This window comes from Danio rerio, chromosome 3, assembly GCF_052040795.2.
Source record: "Danio rerio strain M-AB ecotype USA chromosome 3, GRCz13ab, whole genome shotgun sequence".
NCBI classification, from domain to species: Eukaryota; Metazoa; Chordata; class Actinopteri; order Cypriniformes; family Danionidae; genus Danio; species Danio rerio.
Window position 1 is genome coordinate 56,786,803 of NC_141023.1, and position 19,513 is coordinate 56,806,315.

General features: G+C 41.6%; 2 protein-coding genes and 1 long non-coding RNA gene across 4 annotated transcripts in view; 2 read left to right on the forward strand and 1 right to left on the reverse strand.

Moving 5' to 3' along the window:
• Window positions 1-19,513, forward strand: part of LOC147846065 (uncharacterized) — a 700,063-nt gene that overhangs the window by 237,889 nt on the left and 442,661 nt on the right. The window lies entirely within an intron of this gene.
• Window positions 1,181-19,513, forward strand: part of LOC147846067 (uncharacterized) — a 125,804-nt gene continuing 107,471 nt past the window's right edge. The window contains exon 1 of the long non-coding RNA XR_015481317.1: window positions 1,181-1,252. This is a non-coding gene — a long non-coding RNA (uncharacterized LOC147846067). The remainder of the gene's footprint in view (window positions 1,253-19,513) is intronic.
• notch3 (notch receptor 3) overlaps window positions 1,755-19,513 on the reverse strand; it is a 31,938-nt gene continuing 14,179 nt past the window's right edge. Inside the window, exons 5-32 of one of the 2 annotated variants that reach the window (XM_087243248.1) lie at window positions 19,092-19,325; window positions 18,847-19,002; window positions 18,545-18,730; window positions 17,520-17,633; window positions 16,509-16,622; window positions 15,091-15,324; window positions 14,893-15,003; window positions 14,594-14,786; window positions 14,357-14,502; window positions 12,854-13,087; window positions 12,612-12,764; window positions 12,276-12,504; window positions 11,990-12,191; window positions 11,694-11,850; window positions 11,430-11,614; window positions 11,166-11,298; window positions 9,358-9,612; window positions 9,155-9,267; window positions 8,522-9,051; window positions 8,116-8,439; window positions 7,808-7,956; window positions 7,487-7,715; window positions 7,302-7,392; window positions 7,033-7,201; window positions 6,615-6,919; window positions 6,303-6,450; window positions 5,778-5,875; window positions 1,755-5,689 (exon numbers count right to left, since the gene is read on the reverse strand). In XM_087243248.1, the coding sequence (XP_087099374.1) occupies window positions 4,205-5,689; window positions 5,778-5,875; window positions 6,303-6,450; window positions 6,615-6,919; window positions 7,033-7,201; window positions 7,302-7,392; window positions 7,487-7,715; window positions 7,808-7,956; window positions 8,116-8,439; window positions 8,522-9,051; window positions 9,155-9,267; window positions 9,358-9,612; window positions 11,166-11,298; window positions 11,430-11,614; window positions 11,694-11,850; window positions 11,990-12,191; window positions 12,276-12,504; window positions 12,612-12,764; window positions 12,854-13,087; window positions 14,357-14,502; window positions 14,594-14,786; window positions 14,893-15,003; window positions 15,091-15,324; window positions 16,509-16,622; window positions 17,520-17,633; window positions 18,545-18,730; window positions 18,847-19,002; window positions 19,092-19,325 (6,677 nt within the window). In that variant the 3' untranslated portion in view covers window positions 1,755-4,204. 2 annotated transcript variants of the gene reach the window in all.

Sequence of the window (19,513 nt, forward strand, 5' to 3'; positions counted from 1 at the left end):
AAAAAAAAAAAAAAAATATATATATATATATATATATATATATATATATATATATATATATATATATATATATATATATATATATATATATATAAAATTTTTTTTAATTATTTATTTTTTTTAATTAGTGCAGTTACCTCAAAGCAAAAACGTCACTGGTTCGTATTGTACTGGTTCGTAAGTATGTATGTATATATATATATATATATATATATATATATATATATATATATATATATATATATATATATATATATATATATATATATATATACATATATACATACATACATGCATACATACATTTTTTTTTCTTTTTTTAAAATATTTCCCAAATGATGTTTAACAGAGCAAGGACATTTTCACAGTATGTCTAATAATTTTTTTTCTTCAGGAGAAAGTCTTATTTGTTTTATTTCGGCTAGAATAAAAGCAGTTTTTATTTTTTTTTAAAAACCGTTTTTCTTATATCCTGATAAACTGCATATATTGCATTCAACCTTAACAGTGTCATTTTAATTACCTGACCTTTTGAGATGATGCAGGTGAATTGCAGAACTTCTAAATACATCTCTCAAATATATAAATAGATCCATGATACATACTTGCAAAAGTCCATTCTTATCTGCTGTTTTCTCACTGCTGTGTGTTGTGTGTTTGTTTCTGAGAGAATAAAGCACAGCATCTTAAAGTTGGTGTGAACCATTTGGATGTTCATTTTCAGTATATCTATATTATATTTATATACTATCTATATACTATTCATTCAATATTATAGTATATTTTTATAACTGGGTCTTTTCTACCCCAAAAGGCTAAAAACAAAGCTGTGCTTACTGCATATGCAATTGTTCAGTTGATTATTATTTTTTTCTTTTCATTTTAGAATGCCATTTATCTACTTGGTATAGTTGAGATGCATTTCATTAACGCTATGTGAAAAACATCAAAACTACATACTATTTGTAGTTCACAAGGATGCATTTTTTTATAGCTATAACTACATTTAAAAGAGCAAACAGCTGCAGCTTTTAGAGTATCATCGTCACAATGAGTATAACTGTCGCAATTTTTTTGCCTTCAAAGTATTCATCTGACTAATTTAATAGAGACATTTCCTAATATCCACCTAAAATATCGAGAGGAAATACTAAACCTGAAATCCGACAGAGGGCGCGTCGAACTTTCGTGTCACGTCTATGAAGGCCACACTCCACGCGAAAGGAAGTTGTTCATGAACATCACGAATTCAGTAAGTAAATTTTCATCATGAACATCGATAAATAGATGTTTTGTGTTTGTTAGATGTCTCAGAACATCCAGAAACGTTTTCCACATTGTGAAAAGTCATTTTTCAAGATGTAAACTCTGACAGGAATTTTGTATTGATTCTTGGGGCAATTGTGGCGTGATAATGGCCGATTGAGTTTGCTATTGTGTGTTTGTTATTGACAGAACAACAGAGCACAGCAAATAGACGCATCGTAAAGTTAGCATGAATCATCTCGATGTTCATTTTTAGTAGCCTATATCTATACAAATATTAACAATGTCAAATAGTATACAGAAATGTGAACCCTGGGTCATGATAACCTGGGTAAACTTTTGAAAGTACCACTGCAGCGTTTAGTTCCTTTTCTATCTATAATAGTTTCAAATACAAATATTGAAGTTGTTGTACATCCATCTCCATGTTCAACTTTTTTTGTAATCTAAAAACAACAGGTAAGACCAATAATAAGACATCAGTGAAATGTAGTTTCTACTGCTTTATTAGAAGTAACATATTTTACAACTTTGTCTGTAGAAAGAAACTGTGAAAAGCTGTTTATATACAATGATTTAAACTACTTTTAAACAAGTACAGGAAATTAATAATGACGATAGAAAATATCTATGGCTGTTCTAGTTATGAAAGACCGACACGCGGTCACATCCTCACCTTAATAACGCTAATAAAAAGTACATTTATTTACTTTTTGCTCTTTTTAGTACATAATCATTTTAGAAACATAAGACTTCTCATAAACAAGTAGACCTAAACCAGGTGAAACGTATTTACAGAAAGGAACTGGAATTTCAAAAATATCTTAAGAACTGTACCATGAGTGGTGAAAGGTTATGAACGACAGAAAGACTTATGCTGGGTTAGCTAAGCTTAGTAGTACTTGAAGGATAACAAAGAGGTCCAGAATGTGCTCCGAAACAACCACAAGCATTGATATATCGTACATGAAGATTTAACATTGCTGTACACTCATCACATGGGTTTGAAAAAATCATGCACTGTACACTCAACACATAGGTCTGAAAAATATCCGGCACAAATACTTTTTTTTTTCTTTAGAAAAATATTGTATGGCAGAAATCAATGTTAGTGTATCATGGTTAAGTGAAATGGGTATGTTCCTCTTGGCGATAGCGATACAAATTTGAAAAACATTTGTCAGTGCATTCAAATGCCGGTTTTACAGTTGGGAAAGTTCATGGGGATGAACATTTGGACATGTTGCAGAAAGCCCAGGGCATCACTACATAGTAGCGTTTCCCATCTCACGCCTTCTGATCAGACACGACAGATGTCATCGTCTTGGCTGGTGGGGTGGGAACTGCTAAAGATGCAGACAAAACTGCATGCTATATAACACCTCCCTGAGGAGTGACAGAGCACTAGCAGACCATTAGCAACCCCGTTAGCCACGTACCCAACACACAACACATATGCTCGCTATCCAAACCAAAAGGAGCCAGAATATGATTAGACCACATGAAAATGCTGGACCTGAGGGATCAAGTTTCATTCAAATAAATCACCCACAATGCCTTAGCTTCGTAAAAGCCCCAGAGGAAGACTTCTAGAGGTCAAGTAACCACTGCAGCTGTTCAGAACTGAAATGAAGTGCTTGTGAGGGATCGGGATCTGTTCCACAGCAGCTCCACGAGGCCGGTGGATGGGTTGCAATCAGGAATGTTAGCGGAAAGGAAGTTGAATGTCACTGAAGAAGTGACGCAGAGCAGCAGCCTAATAACACAGCTTAATACATCAATGTTCCACAGGTAGCTGTGGTTCCAAAAATGTGTTTATAAAAAAGAATAAAAGAAAACAAAAATTTACAAAAGGCAAGACTATAAGGCAGTGACTGGCAGGGATTTTGAGAGCGAACTGGTAGGAGCGTGGGCCAGCTCTGGCCTTTGTAAGTCGGTGAGGTCACTGAAGAAACTATGTTCAGTAAAATCATATCCACTGATACAACACAACACTGAAGAACATTCTAAACACTGGCCTGTTTTCGAGAGGCGCTTATGCATGGCTGTTGTAAATGCTGAACTTGGATTTCAGGATTTTTTCTTGCCATCTCTCTCAAGCTTGTTTTCCCTTGAAGTGCTTCACAGATGCCCCTCTACATTCATACAAATACTTTTATAAAACGTATAAAATAATTTTAAATCAGAATATTTCACTTGTGTTGTCTCTATATAGCTCTGATTTTATGTGCCAATGAAGTGTTTCTGCTAGACTAAATAAATATCACTAAAATTTGTAAAACGTCTAATCTCATGGTGTGTGTGTGTCACTCAAAAGGCTGGTGTACACATTCCGACTGTATCGGTTGCTGCTGATGAAACCAGGGGCGGAACATGAGCTGCTTCTCTTGTAACAGTAGTAACATGGAACCTGAGGAGACCTCACGAGTCCCATGTAAAATATTGGGGAGAAGTAAGGCATTTGTTATAGGGGCCACTAAAAACAACAGAAACAGACAGAGGGTGAAAACACCCACAAGGCAGTTTGGAAAAACATAAGACAATAAATAAAACGAAAGGAATTTCCTTCAACATTTCACTTTTCACTCAATCTATTTTTTTAAAAAGTTTGTTAGTTTCAGGAGTGTCCCCAAGTCTTTGAAATGAAAGACGTGGCATTCTTCATATATATTTTTTTAATAATTAAAAAACAAGTCCATCTGTGACAGAATGTCTTACTTCATTAAATTGTCTTTTCTTTTTAAGACAACACAAATTTCCCTTTAACTTTCTTTCTGCGGATACCGGCAGATGGTCTTCTTGACGCAAAACAGTCAATCCTAATCCAATCAAAATCTTGGAAATGGGCTGACAGGCAAGTTAAAAACACAAGCCCTAGAGTGACGATTGTCAGCTCTAAACTTTCAAAGTCACAAACATTTAAGGTAGGTTGGGCTGCTCAAGCAAACACCTGCATCTTCCCGTTGGACTCCTGGACTTGTGAAATCTGGGTTTGAGAAGGAGCTGTGACAGCTGGGCTGGGTGTGGAGTCAGACCAATCAGACACACAGTGAGGGGAAGGGCTGGACCAGGGCTCTGGAGACTCTGGAGAAGGGGTCAGGTAAGGATGTTCATTGGGCACATGCAGATAATGCTTAGGCGTTGCATCCATGGCTGAGCTGTAGCTGTGCTGGGAAGGTGGTGTGGGGTAATCCTCTGGGCCTGCGGTGCTGCCGCTCACCTGTGCTGGGGGTGCCTGAGATGGGATAGCTTGTGCTTGCGTTGCCTGAGGGGCTGTCGGGGCCTGCGGCGGCTGAGCTTGTGGCTGTTGTGGTTGGTAGAAAGCTGGAGGAGGCTGTGCCTGCTGTGGAGTTGGGGGAGTGGAGGTGGCCATGCGGGAGAGGTTGGGGTTGGTGAGGGTGTGGCTGTGAAGTTGCTGCGGCTGCTGCTCAGCAATGGGAGGCAGTTTGACTGGACTAATAGACGGTGTGCTGGAGACAGGTGTTGGCTGCAGGATGGGCTGCTGGGCATTACGGAACACCTGCTGGTGCAATAGCATGCTGCTTTGCAGGGTTGGTGTTTGTGGGAGCATGCCTGCTTGACTACTTACTGGATGCACCATGCTGATCATTGGCTGACTGCACTGAGAAGATGGAGGCATGCGGTTGTGCCAGTCAAACGGCACGCTTACTGGACTTACCATGCCCATACTAAGGCTCATTTGACCGGCGTTCATCACGTAGTTATGGGGGCCTGGGTTGACACCCCCTCCTTGCATGCCCACACGCCCCTGCATTGAGAGCCCACCATCTCCCAGGTCACTCAACTGTGCCAGGGAGACAGCAAAAGGGCTGGTGCTGTCCAGGATACTGCTGTGCACCATAGGGGTATTAGGGACAGACATAGAGGAGTGGAAAAGGCCGGGAGAGGGCATGGCAGCTGGTGAGGTTGGATTGGTGACGTAGCCAGCGTTACTGGCGCCTCCACGTGGTGAATCCAGTGAGTCAACAGGGGAGAGCGTGACAGAGCTATCCAGCAAAGCACTCTGCATGTCTAGAGTCAGCCGTTTGTTGCGTCCTTTGGCTGAATCTTTCAGGCCGGAAGCGTGCTGTCCACCAATGCCTTTAGCTCCCGGGCGACGGTTCTTCTTACCCTGAGGGGTACTTTTCAGCCCTTGGAGGAAGTTGCTGGGAGGGCACATGAGCGGTGAGAGTGTGTGGCTACCAGAGAGGTGGTGACCTGCCCCTGCATGACCCTGTGGACTTCGCACAGTGTTATATTCATCCAGTAGCTGCACAATGTCATGATGCATGCGCTCCTGGGCAATATCTCGAGGGAGTCTGTCCATGTGATCTGTTATTTCCCTATTGGCAAAGTGAGCCAACAACACCTTTACTGCCTCACAGCTGCCTTCCCTGGCAGCCAAGAACAGCGGAGTCTCCTCCTAAAGATCAGAAATGGAAAAAATTAATAACATGGTATAAGTGGATATAAAAAAAACAACTTCAAAACAAAAGTATATGACTGCATACCTTGAGGTCTTGCATATCTTTATTGGCACCATTCTTCAACAAGGCAATAGTAGCTTCAACGTTATTGACTGCTGCTGCCCAGTGCAATGCTGACTTTCCTGTGAAAAGAAATCCATGTTATGAACTCATCAGAACTAGTGTAGCTTCACATCTGGAGTGAGATATATCCAGACCTACCCATATTTTAGAACATAAAGTTCACCATGTTCCAATATAATGATAGATTTTAATCAATAATAATGAACCATACAACATTTGACAGTAGGTTATGATGAGATATTTAGTTTGTTTGTTAAACCTATTGTTTTTAAGGTCTACACTAATTCTAAACCAACCAACAAAGCTATATTTATGTGCACTTTCCTAGTAGCCACAGTTCTAACACTTCTAACCTTAATAAACCTACTAATGGCGAAAGTCCTACCTCCTGGATCATGTGGCCAGGATTGTGTGAAATGTTTGAGAGTCTGCAGCTGGAAATTATTGTCTAAAGCAGGAACTAAATAGTTTTCCTTTTGTACTTACCGATTTCATCAACAGCATTAACATCAGCATGGCAGGTGATCAACTCTTCCACCATGCCCTCTACTGCCAGACGGGCTGCAAGTATCAGAGCAGTGGAGCCATCATACATGCGCGCGTCCAAGTCTGTGGCACGGTTCCTGATCAGAATCTAAAGATGCAAAATCATGGTATACATCAGGATACATCACCTTATTATAACATTAGTAACATTCAAATATACCATACGTCAGAATAAAATACATAGCCTCATAATCTACTATTTACAGTAGTCTATTTAAAAAAAAAAAGTTATTCTTAAGGCCATGACTTTACCTGGAAAACTCCCTGTGCATCAGCTGCCACAGCTGCATGCAAAGGTGAGCGACCTGTGTTATCCTGTGCATTTGCATCAGCCCCAGCATCCAGGAGTCTTTTAGCTGCATCTGCCCGGGCATAGCGTGCAGCCAGGTGCAGAGCAGTCTCTCCAGTGCGGTCAGTTTGAGCTGCAAGTGATGCTCCCTGGTAAATGAGGTCAGATATGATGTTGGCTGAGGATTCATCTGAGTCATCATCTTCGGTCACCTCTGGCTCAAGCCCTCCTCCACAGAAAGATGCCAGCATCAGAGGTGTGAAGCCATCTATAGTAAAATAAAAGTTGGCAAATGTTTTAAGTTCATTTGCTATTCTTCTTTAAGAAATATCCAAGAAGAAGGGACAGCTGGACTTCAAACAGTAGATAAACGTATCATACCAGGGCCTCTGACATTAACATCCATGCAGTCACTGTCAAACTCTCCTTGTGGTGGTGTAAGTGCCATGGAAGGTGGCATGCGGATATCTGCTGCTGCCAAGTGATGCTGTGTCCACTGTCTGCTGTCAACTGCATCCTCACCATCTGACAGAATGCTTGGTTCTTCCACCTGCGCATAAAATGTGGACGTTGGTTAGGCTGTTAATGTACATATATAACTATCTCACTGATGCTCATAAATGTACATCAGAGGAATTTTGCTTAGTCACCTTAAGTCGCTTAGCCTCTGGGCAGTCTGTATCTATCCACTGGTCACTGTGATCAGCCAGAAGAGACTCTTCCACTGTCTTTGGCATGTGTCTGTAAAGAGTATTAAATATTAGTTAGTGCCTTTGAAGTTTCAGTGAACCATACTGATAATAGCTATAATCAAAAAACTGCATGACCAACTCACTTCATGCCCAGTGAATCTTGGCCCACAGGTTCTCTGCGGTTCTTGTTACTGCTTGTTTCCTTTTTGAGGAAGAAGCCCTCAGGGAACCAGAGTGTGCTGTGTTCACGCTTGCGGCGGGCAATCAACATGCCAACCATCAAGATTACTAACAAGAAGAGAGAAGCTACACCTACTAGCAGTAGCCTAGCCCATTCGGGTATCTCAGTAATCGAGGGCTCTCTTTTTTCACCTAAAAAAGGATTGGTAATTGATCATTTCCATGTGGGAACAACGGGACCTATGCAAGGCAACAGTAAACCAGATATAATTGTTGATACTTACTTGTCACTTCTTTAATGGGGTATGGGAAGCGCAACATCTCCCGAGCAGACAGAGCACCAAGGTATTCAGCAGCACTGTCAGCATTGCGGAAGCAGTCATCTGAGCCCTGAGAGCACAGCCTGTTGTCTATTTCCAAATATACAATGGACCTGCAGAGAAGCCAAAGAGTAAAAGTGTAAAACTCCCAAATCTGTGCAGAGAACGCAATTCTTGATCATTCAGGTTCCTGCTGAGATTATTACATTTAACCTGTGTTATTTTGACAATATGAAAATGTATGTGAAGTAGTTTTTTTTTCTGCAACTCACCCAATGACCTCCTGAGGATTAAGCTCCCGTTTAATGCGCGTCTCACGGCCTGTGTAAGGTCGGATCATGTAATCTCCATTTCGATCGAGACGGAAGCGCAACGTGGTGCGTAGGATGGCACTTAGTTTCTGCAGGAAAGCTGTTTGTGTCCTTAGAAGCTCCTCTGGGGGCAGTAGGACTACAATAACAAGCATATCTTCAGCAAGGTCTTCTGGAATCTTCCTTGCACAATCCAGTCCATCCCAGCCACATTCTTCAGTATTGCATCCTTGATCACAGAGTCCATCTGCATAATGGTCAGTGCAGTATGCTTCATAGATGGGGCTGAGGGAAGAGAAAGTGTATTGGGAATGGAACATCATAAACTGTTATATAAAGCAAGACAAAAAATGAATACAGAACTTACTTGCAGACTTTCTCTTTGTTTATGCAGTCGAAATTATCGAACAGGCACTCTGCGTTATTGCAAAACTCGTCACATTGGCTGTTATTGAAGAGCCGCCAGCATCGAGGGTCTGCACAGCGTGCCCAGGGGTTTACAGCAAGAGAACAGTCACCTCCGTCCCAGCGGCAGTCTAAGGAGTTGCATTCTTTGTCACACACACCGTCATTGGCCTTGCTGAAGCAGTCAGCAATAGGGCAAGGAGAAGGAAGTGGAGCCGATGACCCAGTTTTCTGTTCACATCGTTTGCCTTTCCAGCCATTGGTGCACTGGCAGTGAAAAAATGGATAGCTGGTTTCCTCTGTACATAAGCCTCCATTGTGGCATGGCTTGGAGGAGCAGCCGTCATTGCTGCGGTGCTGACACAATGGCCCACCAAAGCCCTGAATGCAAGTACAACGTGCCCCTCGTGTGGTGAGAGTGCAACTGCCTCCATTGTAGCAAGGCAGCTCTTTGCAGTTCATGCTCCTCTCACAGTTAGAACCTGCGTACCCCTAAAAAAGAGACGATAATGATTTAAGTTACTGCTTTTGAAGTCTAGAGGAAAGTGGTAGTAACATAGTGTTAAATGATCTCATTTCAAGCCAGGATACTCACAAGCTGACAAGTGCAAGAGTATCCTGGTGGGGAGCTGCCAGACAAGGAACATACTCCTCCATTTTTACAGGGCTGAGACTCGCACACGCTGAATCTACTTTGACACCCTCGTCCTGGAGACACAATGAACTTTATTTAGACACACAAAAAAATCCTGCTTATGTACCACACAGACACACTTTCAGCATTTAGACATCCCTCACCTGTAAAGCCAGGTTTGCACACACATTGGTAATCATTGGGCAACTGTATGCAGTCCAAGCTGTTTGAGGGGTTGCAGGGGTTGGAAAGACATTCGTTGATGTCTCCCTCGCAACGTTCTCCAGTGAAGCCTGGAGGACAGTTACACCTGTACCCTCCAACTCTGTCCACACATGTGCCATTATTTTGACATTTGGGCATTCCCCGAGGCCATGAGGGAGTTGCACAATCATCCTCATTTATCTCACAGAGTACACCTAAGAAAAGGTAAAAAGTAATAGGTACTTCATTCCAATGTATGTATAATACTGCTCAAATGTTTGTGGTCAGTAAACTTAAAAAAGTTGTATCAAATGGGTAACCTAACAGTAATAAATCAGGGTTTCTGCAGATATCATAATGTCAAATTTAAGACCTTTTACAACCTTTTTGAGACCATTAAGTATTAAATTTAAGACCTATATCGCAATATCAAAAACACACAAAATTAGGGGTAAAATAAAGTTATTTAAATTGAACAGTACTAAAGTCAGGTTAAATGCACCATTGAACTACAGAAAACATCTTAATGCAGATTTATACCTTTACCTGGCACCGCATCGCACAACACACGAAATGGATTAGGGCTTTTATACTTGACACGTTCACCATTAAGATATTTTTTTTAAATGACAGGGGGCGGTCCAAAAAAACAAAGTAAAATCAGACGAATAAAAAGATAATCATTATCATTGAAGATGTTTTTGGGGGCCTTTTTTTGTTGTTTTAACAAACTTATCCCTCAGGTTTTTCCAAAGTTTTACAAAAACTTTTCCCTTTCCCATGGCTGTTGCAATTTCTAGCCAATAATTATTGGTCATTCTGGCAAGCAGAAATGTAACTGTGATAGAAAATAGGTAAAAGCTTGATTAGGTAGATATATATATATATATATATATATATATATATATATATATATATATATATATTATATATATATATATATATATATATATATATATATATATATATATATATATATATATATTATAGCCTACTGTACTATTCACTCTTCAAATAAATTCCACTATCAATCCCATTTTATCACTTAAATAAAGTGAACTAGTGTCTGCTGTACAGTGTTTTGTAAAGTACAGTAAAGTACTTCAATTACTCTGTTGTGGTAATACTATAGTTGCTATGATAACACAACAAGCGTATTAAAAACAAACTACCCAGTGCTTTAGTTTTTTTTTTTAAAGGAAACCGGCGCGTGAGCAGAGATTCGCTTTCTCGTATTAAAGCGCTCCCGACTTATAAAACTGCGCTTGCGACATTTGTCAGTGAAATAACGGCATACTCTGCCAGGCGAAATCATGTCGCGCGCACTCAAAGCAAACTTCCGCAAACACAGCGATGATGTCACATTCGCTGCCCGCACTGAGTTTAATATCAGAAAGCTGATTGGCTATTGCAAGTTGACCTTTTTGTAGTTGTAATACCGCAAATTACAATTGGACTAGTGAAATAAAGAACTAAAAACAAATAAAGCAACAACAACAAAAAGAATTTAAATGAGCTTTAGATGTAGCGTTACTTGGACATCGCAAAAATAAGACCTGTGCAAAAATATTTAAGACCAAGAACAGCAAATTTAAGACTTTTTAAAGCCATAAATTTCAAAAAAATTTTCTCTCTTTTTTTTTTCCCCAGACTTTTTAACACTTTTTAAGACCCCGTGGGGACCCTGTAAATACTAGTACAACAGATAAGTAAAAACTCTTCTGATTTAATTTTTATTTTGCATTTTATAAATTTGAAAAAAATTTACCCAGTGTTCCTGGAGGGCAGGAGCAGATGTAATGTCCCACTAAGTCGATGCAGGTTCCTCCATTCTGACATGGGTGAGACTGGCACTCATTGACCTCTCTCTCACAGTTGTTTCCCTCATAACCAGGCATACACTGGAGAAATAAACATGCCATTTTAACATCTACTCTTCAGTCTTCAGAACTTCATACTATGTAGGTAATTTGTCATTATACTATTATAAAAAAAGGTATGTGGTATTAGTAACTGTGGCAAGATTACTTACATCACAAGTAAATCCTCCCATGTAGCTTCTGCAGGTGGCGCCATTGAGGCAAGGTTTTTCCTCACAGTGGTCAAACTGAGACTCGCAGTAACTGCCTGTGTAGTCTGCCGGACATTTGCAGTAGTGCGTGTTGCCAGTGTTGACACAGTGTCCACCGTGAAGGCAAAGCTCATCTGTCTGGCGGCCTATGTGAGAGAGTATGTGGACCGTTGACAAGAAGATCACAGAGAAACTGTTTAAACAATCACATGCCATTTTATATACCTCTTTGTCTGGCTGCGACTTCACAGGACACTCCTGGGATATCACAATAACGACCTGACCAGCCACCCAAACAGTCACATGTGAAGGAGGCATCTTTTTGTCTGCAGCGACCACCATTCTTGCATGGGTTAGAAGGTCTGCACCAATCAACTGGATACTAACAGAGAGAAAAAGAAGCTCTATGATGTTCATATAAATAATTGTGTTGATTCCACTTTGACTTATATTTGATTCATCTTAATGCTTGCTTTGTTATCCAGGCATGTTTTGGTCATGACATAATAAAAGAATATTACCTGGCAACGTGGGCCAGTGTAGCCTTTTGGACATGAGCAGCGATATGACTCCATGGCATCTTGACAAATTCCTCCATTGAGGCATGGCTGAGAGTCACACTCGTTAACTTCATACTGGCAGTAATCTCCAGTGAATCCTGTGCGGCAGGTGCATTTGAAACCATTGATCCCATCAGTGCAGGTTCCCCCATTAAAACAGGAGCTGAAAAAAATAGGTGATAAGATTAAAAGCTACAATTGGCTGCCGTGTTTCTTTTATATGTTAGGACTAAATCCACAGTCTTACCTCTCAGTGCAGTCTGGTACGTTGGTCTCACACAGAAGGCCTGTGAAGCCTGGTTTACAGGTACAAGTATAGCTGTTGACATAATCAGTGCAGGTACCACCATTCTTGCAGGGTACACTCTGACATTCATTCAGCTCAGTCGCACAGCGTGCCCCCGTAAAGCCTGGCAGACAACTGCAGCGGAATGAGTTTACTCCATCAGTACAGGATCCACCATTCAGACAGGGGTCTGGCAAAATGTAAGAACAACATAAGACCACTGCAACTGTATTATCTTTGAAAGCTGTATATGCATGACCCACATTAAAAGCTTGGTTTGTTTTAAATCAGACTCACTAGGCGAGCAGTCATTGATATCAGTTTCACAATTGGGTCCAGTGTAGCCAGCACGGCAGGAGCACACATAGCCTCCAAGGGTATTTGTGCAAGTCCCACGGTTCTTACACGGGTTAGAGGTGCATTCATTGATGTCATTGTTGCACAAATGGCCTGTGGTTTGGAAGGCATTTAGAGTTAGACATACTAAAGGCAAACCAATTCTTTTGAACATGAACTAATATGTGAATATAATAACTTACCTTGCCAGCCTGGTTGGCAGTTACACTGGTAGCCTAGGTAGTCAGGTGTGTGCACGCAGGAAGCATGGTTGGCACAGGGGTTGGGAGAGCAAGGTGTGAGCAGTTCTGCACAAGTGGGTCCACTATAAGGTGGTTCACAGAGACAGGTGAAACTAGCAACTCCATCCACACAGGTGCCCTGATTTAGACAGGGGCTGGAGGCACACTCATTGATGTTCACCTGACATAAGTTACCTGGGGATGGAAGCAAAACAACTATAAGGATGTAGCTATTTACTCAGAACTCAACAGATTATACCAAACAGGTAATTTTAAAATCTTAATTAGGGAAACATACTCTTTTCAGGTTGAACAAAAACACAAGACTGTCTGTTAGTCTTAGATGAATAGTGTGTAATATATTTTTGTTGTTTATTATTGTAATATGCACAATGACCAGGGGTCCGTTCTTCGTACCTCGCTTAAATGATCTAAGATGATTTGGCCGATCCTGGATCTTTTAATCTTGATAACTGATCTCTCGCTAATTTGGTTCTTCAAACAAGTTCGCGAATCAGATTAGAATGTCTGGATAAACTGATCTGAGATCGCTGCGTGTGTTGTGAAGGACAGATCTATCGATCCTCGAAATCATGATCGGCAATGCAGCGATTGGCTGACGTCACAGCAGCGTAATGACATCATCTGATTAATATTCAATTATCCATGTGAGCAAAATTACATCAAATTAGCAGTAAACGGCTTGTTAAATATGACACGCAATAACCTTCCACATTTTTTGTGAGCTGCAGGCTTTACACTATCATGTGTCAAGAGTATTCATCATGTATTTCAATGCAAATCAATGTATTTAGTTCTACATTTAGAGAAGATTTTCTTTATTGTAGTAGCAATTTTTTAATTGGTGTAAAGAATAACTGGTTGTTTACAAAAGCATTTTCATATTGGTAAAGGCGTCTGCAACTTTTGTGAAGCATCAAATCACTGGCATATTAACTATCAAAACATGTTCATGACTGCATAAATGTATTATTGCTTTAAAAAAAAGTCACATATTGTGCATTTCTATTATACACAATTTGTACTACAGCGATCTAAAAAGTTCATATCAGTAAGTTTTCTCTTTGCACCACCAGGTGGCAATCTTTGTACTTTTATTTCAAGGGTGCAGATTGCATAAGTTTTATTAATATAACTTTATTTATTTTATTAATGACTATAACTGTGTATAACTACTACTGCAAGAAAATATCAGAATTCGGAACATACTTTCAGTATTATATTTGCTTGAACTAAGCCGATCTAATCCTGTTTATATGACATGAACCTGCTCCCGATCAGGTTTGACCTAGCAGAACTGTTGCTAAGACAACAACTCTCGGATCAACTTTGAAGAACAAAACGATCCTGGATCGTGTCAAATCGTCAATATCCAAATCCAGCTAACTGAGTAATCCAAGTACGAAGAACGGACCCCATGTTACTATTGTAATTATATCTCACCTCTAAAACCTTGGCGACACTTGCAGGTGAAACCATTGAGCTGGTCAAAGCAGGTGCCTGCATTCTGGCAGGGGCTGGGCAAACAGTCGTTTCGGTCTAGGTCACAGTTCTTACCCACCCATCCAGGCTCACAGTCACACCGATAGCTGTAGGAGCAGTTTAAACAAGAGTAACAGTGAAAACAAGTTCCTTTTTTTTTCTTTCTCCTGCTTTTTAAAATGTGTTATGGAGCTGTACCCATTAGGGTCATCCCTGCAGGTCCCATGTAAACATGGATTGCTGGCACACTCATCCACTTGTGAATAGCAGTAGGGATCATGGAACCCTTCAGGGCACTGACAGTGGAAGCCATTCTCATCATCTACACAGGTCCCTCCATTGCGACAGGGATTCGACTGGCACTCATCTATCTCATCCTTACATTGAGGTCCTGAAAAGAAGGGACGGTCAAAATGTGATTTCTCTTTTGCATTTGTGAATTTGCCAACTCTTGTGATTGTTTAAAATGATTAAGGTGGGTGTTCCACCCATCTCACCGGTAAAGCCAGGTTTGCAGACACACTCATAGCGATTTATGCCATCTTTGCAAATTCCGTAGTCACAAGGGTTGCTAGCACAGTCGTCAAAGTTGATTTCACAGTTGGTACCTTTGTGGGAATCAAACAGTGTTATTAAGAAATGGTGTAAAAATGATATAGCCAATGCAGATGAATCTGTAATACATAATTCCTCACCTGAAGTGCCATGTTGACACTGGCAGATGTATTTGTTGACAAGGTCAACACATTTGCCACCATTCTGGCAGGGGTTGCTATGGCACTCATTGAGCTGGTTTTCGCAGCGATAGCCAGTGTAGCCAGGCTCACAGTTGCAAGTATAACTGGCAATGCCATCTACGCAAGTACCATGGTGGCATGGGTCAGGCTTACAATTATCAATGTTGCTCTCACACAGTCTTCCTTCAAAACCTGAGGACAAAGAAAAGATGTGTAAAAACAAATAAGCAGAGAAAGGTGATTCTAAGATAGCCCAACATTTGAAGAGCTGAGTATAGTTGTGTGAAGAGAGATTTAACAGATTTATAAATTGCATTTGTGGTTTTTCACCGATTGTAAAGATTTTCCTGCTGTGGCCCATGTGAAACTTCATTATTCTTGTTCATAGTATTTACATATTCCTACCATCTGCTCACAGCCACTGTTGCTCACAAACTGTGCATGAGTGATTCAGTGCCCTTTATTTGTGTTTTTGTCTGGGATGTAAATACTTCCTCAGTTTCACTTGCAACCTTTATCCTTCTTATCCAGCACCCCTTTAACTGACCCCCCTTCCCCAGCTTTTTTTGGTCTTAAAATGCCCAGTCTCTCTCGTTTTTTTCTTTTCTCTCTCTTTCTGTCTGCTACCTCCGTTTCCTTCTTTCTATCTTTTCTGAAAAGTTCTACAGTTTGGAGGCACTGTTTCTGTGGTTTCCATGCCGACAGGCTGTCAAGGCACTAGCCTTGTGAGTAGCAGCGCAGGGCTGGGCTGCAGCGGTGAGAGAGAAAGAGAGTGAGCCCTTCACAGGCCTCACAGACCTGCTTTTGTTCCATCAAGCAGCAGGACAATACCCTGCGTCCCAGCTAACGGGACAGCTCAGCAGAGGGGAACTGGAGCACGGAGAATACCAAACAGCAGGCTGCTTCAGACAATACACAAACTGCATGTCTGTGCTTTCTAAAAGCCTAGCAGCACATGCAGTGTGTACTGTATTGTACCCCAAAATTGTACCATACACATTGGGGCTAATTAAATAAATAAATAAAAAAACAGAAACCAGCTATTCATACAGGTACAACTTTGTGAAGGTAAATGCTGGGAGTTTTAGTTGTGCCATACGGTGCTGTGTGGGTATGCATTGTAGGTTACAGATGAACAGATGTCGGGGTGATGACCGAGCATAACCCCCTCATCAGCAGCTGCCAGCATTGGTGACCCTGTGACATTGGCAGCAGAAGAGGGGGATCTGGGATTTCTCGACAGTCTGCCTCAGAATACGATAATACAAATGTAAAGACTCTGATTCTGAGATCATGCAATTCATTTTTGATGCTTTCGATTCTTAAATAGATCCTTAAACACACAATTGCATTGATATATTGATTTATAAACTTACCTTCAGCACAGCGGCATTCATATCCATTAGGTCGGTCAATGCACTTGGCTCCATTCTGGCAAGGAGTGCTGGCGCACTCATCAATGTCGATTTGACACATGGTGCCAGTAAACCCTGGGACAGGCAAACATAGAGGTTAGGGGTCAGTCTAAGGCAGCGGAGGTGAGCTCCTCACACTGGTTGGGTCATTAGGTTCAGCTTTAGGGGCAGTAGGGCTTAGCCAAGTAGAAGATATCTGCACCTTGCTTTATTTAAAGCTAAAATCTATACATCTCAATCTGTATGTTATAGCAAATGAATGTTAACTGTCCATTTTTGGATGTTAATTAGCTTTTCATACATTTCTGCCATCAATTAAATTACATTATCTGAAAAAATGTGCACTTGTGTAGGCACTGAGCTTGCAGGAGGCCTTAAACCCTGTCTGTGAAAATATGCTAGTAAGTACAAAAAAAGTCTGGTGTCCCACAGAAGTGTTCATTCCTGCATCTTTAGAGGGTGTTGTGTTGATTAACAGTGTTATGATGGGATCTATGTTGATGCCTAGGGCAGAAGGTTAGAAGGGGGAGATGCTAGAATTGTTTTCTTCAAGGCCAATGGCCCTCCCCCTTTCCATGCACAAACGCTACCGGCTCAATAGCTAAATGGGGGGTGTGGGGTTGTCTGCCCCAGATGTAAATTGCGGACATGGAAAAGAATCTCATTAGCAGGGCTGCTGTTCCCCCCCACACCTCTATGCAGAGTGAGACGGGTGAGACTGCTGTCCCTTCTCTATGGACAAGTTGGGAAGAGGAGGGGTGCTTGTGTAGAGAGGCCACAATGGTGTCTTTGTTCAGGCACGCAGTTGCATAGTGCTTGAGACCTCACTCTAATGAGTAATTACACAAAACTCTATCAAGCTAGAGGGACATAATGGATTTAGCCTGATATTACAATGAGTCGAAATCGTCTATTAAGCGGCAACATAAATGAGCTTTGCTATATACGTGTTATGAGTTACATGTTTCATACCTGGCTGACAGGTGCAGGTGAAGCCGTTGACCATATCTCGACAGATGCCATCATTTACGCAGGGGTTGCTCTCGCATTCATCAATGTCCACCTCACAGTACTTCCCCTGATAGCCTGGAAAATAAACAGCCAAAATGAAACGGGATTCTAACTCTCTGAATGCAAATCTCAGACTGCAGTTTCTCACAACACAGGGGCCCACAGATACACCCTTAATGTTCTGCGCACTGCACCCTACAGCAACTTCATGTCTCAGAGGAAATGGAGAATCGCTCTGTCTTTGCAAACTGGGGCCCCTGCTTTGACTAGAAGCACCACACCCTACTGTCCACAGGATGCCCTGTGGTCATCTTTCCATTGAGATCACACATGTTCTATAATCGGCAGAGTGCTGCTCTTGTGTTGCCCCATTCAGGTGAAACAGAGTGTGGGCCGGGGCCAGAGCACTGACGGCGACATAGAATCAGAAAGAATTGGCCCCTCCACGTGAGCCAAGGCCAAGCTGGCGATGATGAGGAGGGTAGGGAAGAAGAGGTGTCTGTGGAAATGAAAGGGGTACAAGCAGAAGTGGGGGAGGGGATGAGAGTGCTGGGAAAAAGTTTGCTCTCTCTATGTGCGAAGGGCGAGGAACGGAGCACAGAGGGGCCCCATTGTTCCACTTCATTCCCACCACTCAAGATCTCATTATAATTCACTGCACACTCCTCCCCCTCTCTTCCAGATTGCCCAATACACCCCGCTCCCATCGCTGATTTGTATGGTTCCCCCAAAAATCTAAAGATGCATGTAGTGCAGGGTTTTCACCAAACATGTGTGCTGAAGACACATGGACAACACTGGTCTGTGGCTGGTCACTGGTCTGTTCCAACTGAAATACCCCTGCACAAATGACCACTATGTGGTAAGTTACATAATCTTACTCTTCAAAACTTTTGCAAAGGAGATCTGTTTGGTCAAAGTCTGCAAGTCCACAGTGATTATAGGCAAATTTAACGTGAACTAAAAGGTCAGTTGCACTGACGTACCAGGCATACAGATGCATGTGAACTCGCCAATGCGGTCCAGGCAGGTGGCATCGTTTTGGCAAGGCATGGACAGACACTCGTTGATATCAATCTCGCAGCGAGGGCCAGTGTAGCCCCGTCCACACTGGCACTGGAACGAGCCTTCAGTGTTTACACACTTCCCAAAATGCTCACAGGGGTTGGCACCTGGCATGACAAAGAGACAGTGGAGAAAGTTAACACTTTCTCTTTACCAAGAGAGACAAAGAGGAGAGAAAGACAGAAATAATCAATGAGAAGGGGCGACATTGTGGAATGCTTACCAATGGAACATTCATCCATGTCTTGGTTGCAGGCACCACCAACAAAGCCAGCTGGGCAGGTGCAGATTGCCCGGCCATTCAGTGGGTTAGTGTCACATACCGCACCCTCATTACAGGGGTTACTGACACAAGCATCATCCAGATGACAGAGTAAACCTGTAAAAACATCGACAAATATCACTAAATGAATTTTAAAACAACAAACAATATATTAAACTAAACAGGGATAAGTAGGAAAGTTGTACCAGTTTTGCCCACAGGGCACTCGCAGAAAAAAGAGGCCACACGGTCATGACATGTGGCCCCGTTGAAGCAGACAGCTGTGGCACAGTCGTCAATGTTTTCACTGCAGTCATCCCCAGTCCAGCCATTAACGCATACACAGGTGTGCCCTCCAATAGTGTTAAAGCATGTACCACCATTGTGACAAGCATTGGGCTGCATGAGACACTCGTTGACATCCTCAGCACAGTACTGGCCTAAGGAAAGAAAAAGAGATGTCAAGTTATTTTACAAGTTGAAAAACTGTACAAAAGCATGCACATCTCTCTTAACTGGGCGCTCAGCCAAAAAAAAAAATGCAAAAGGTGCAAATTAAATATTCATCAAAGGCAGCAACACCAAAGCTCCAAAAATAGAAATTTATTAAATTAAAAAGGCTGACACA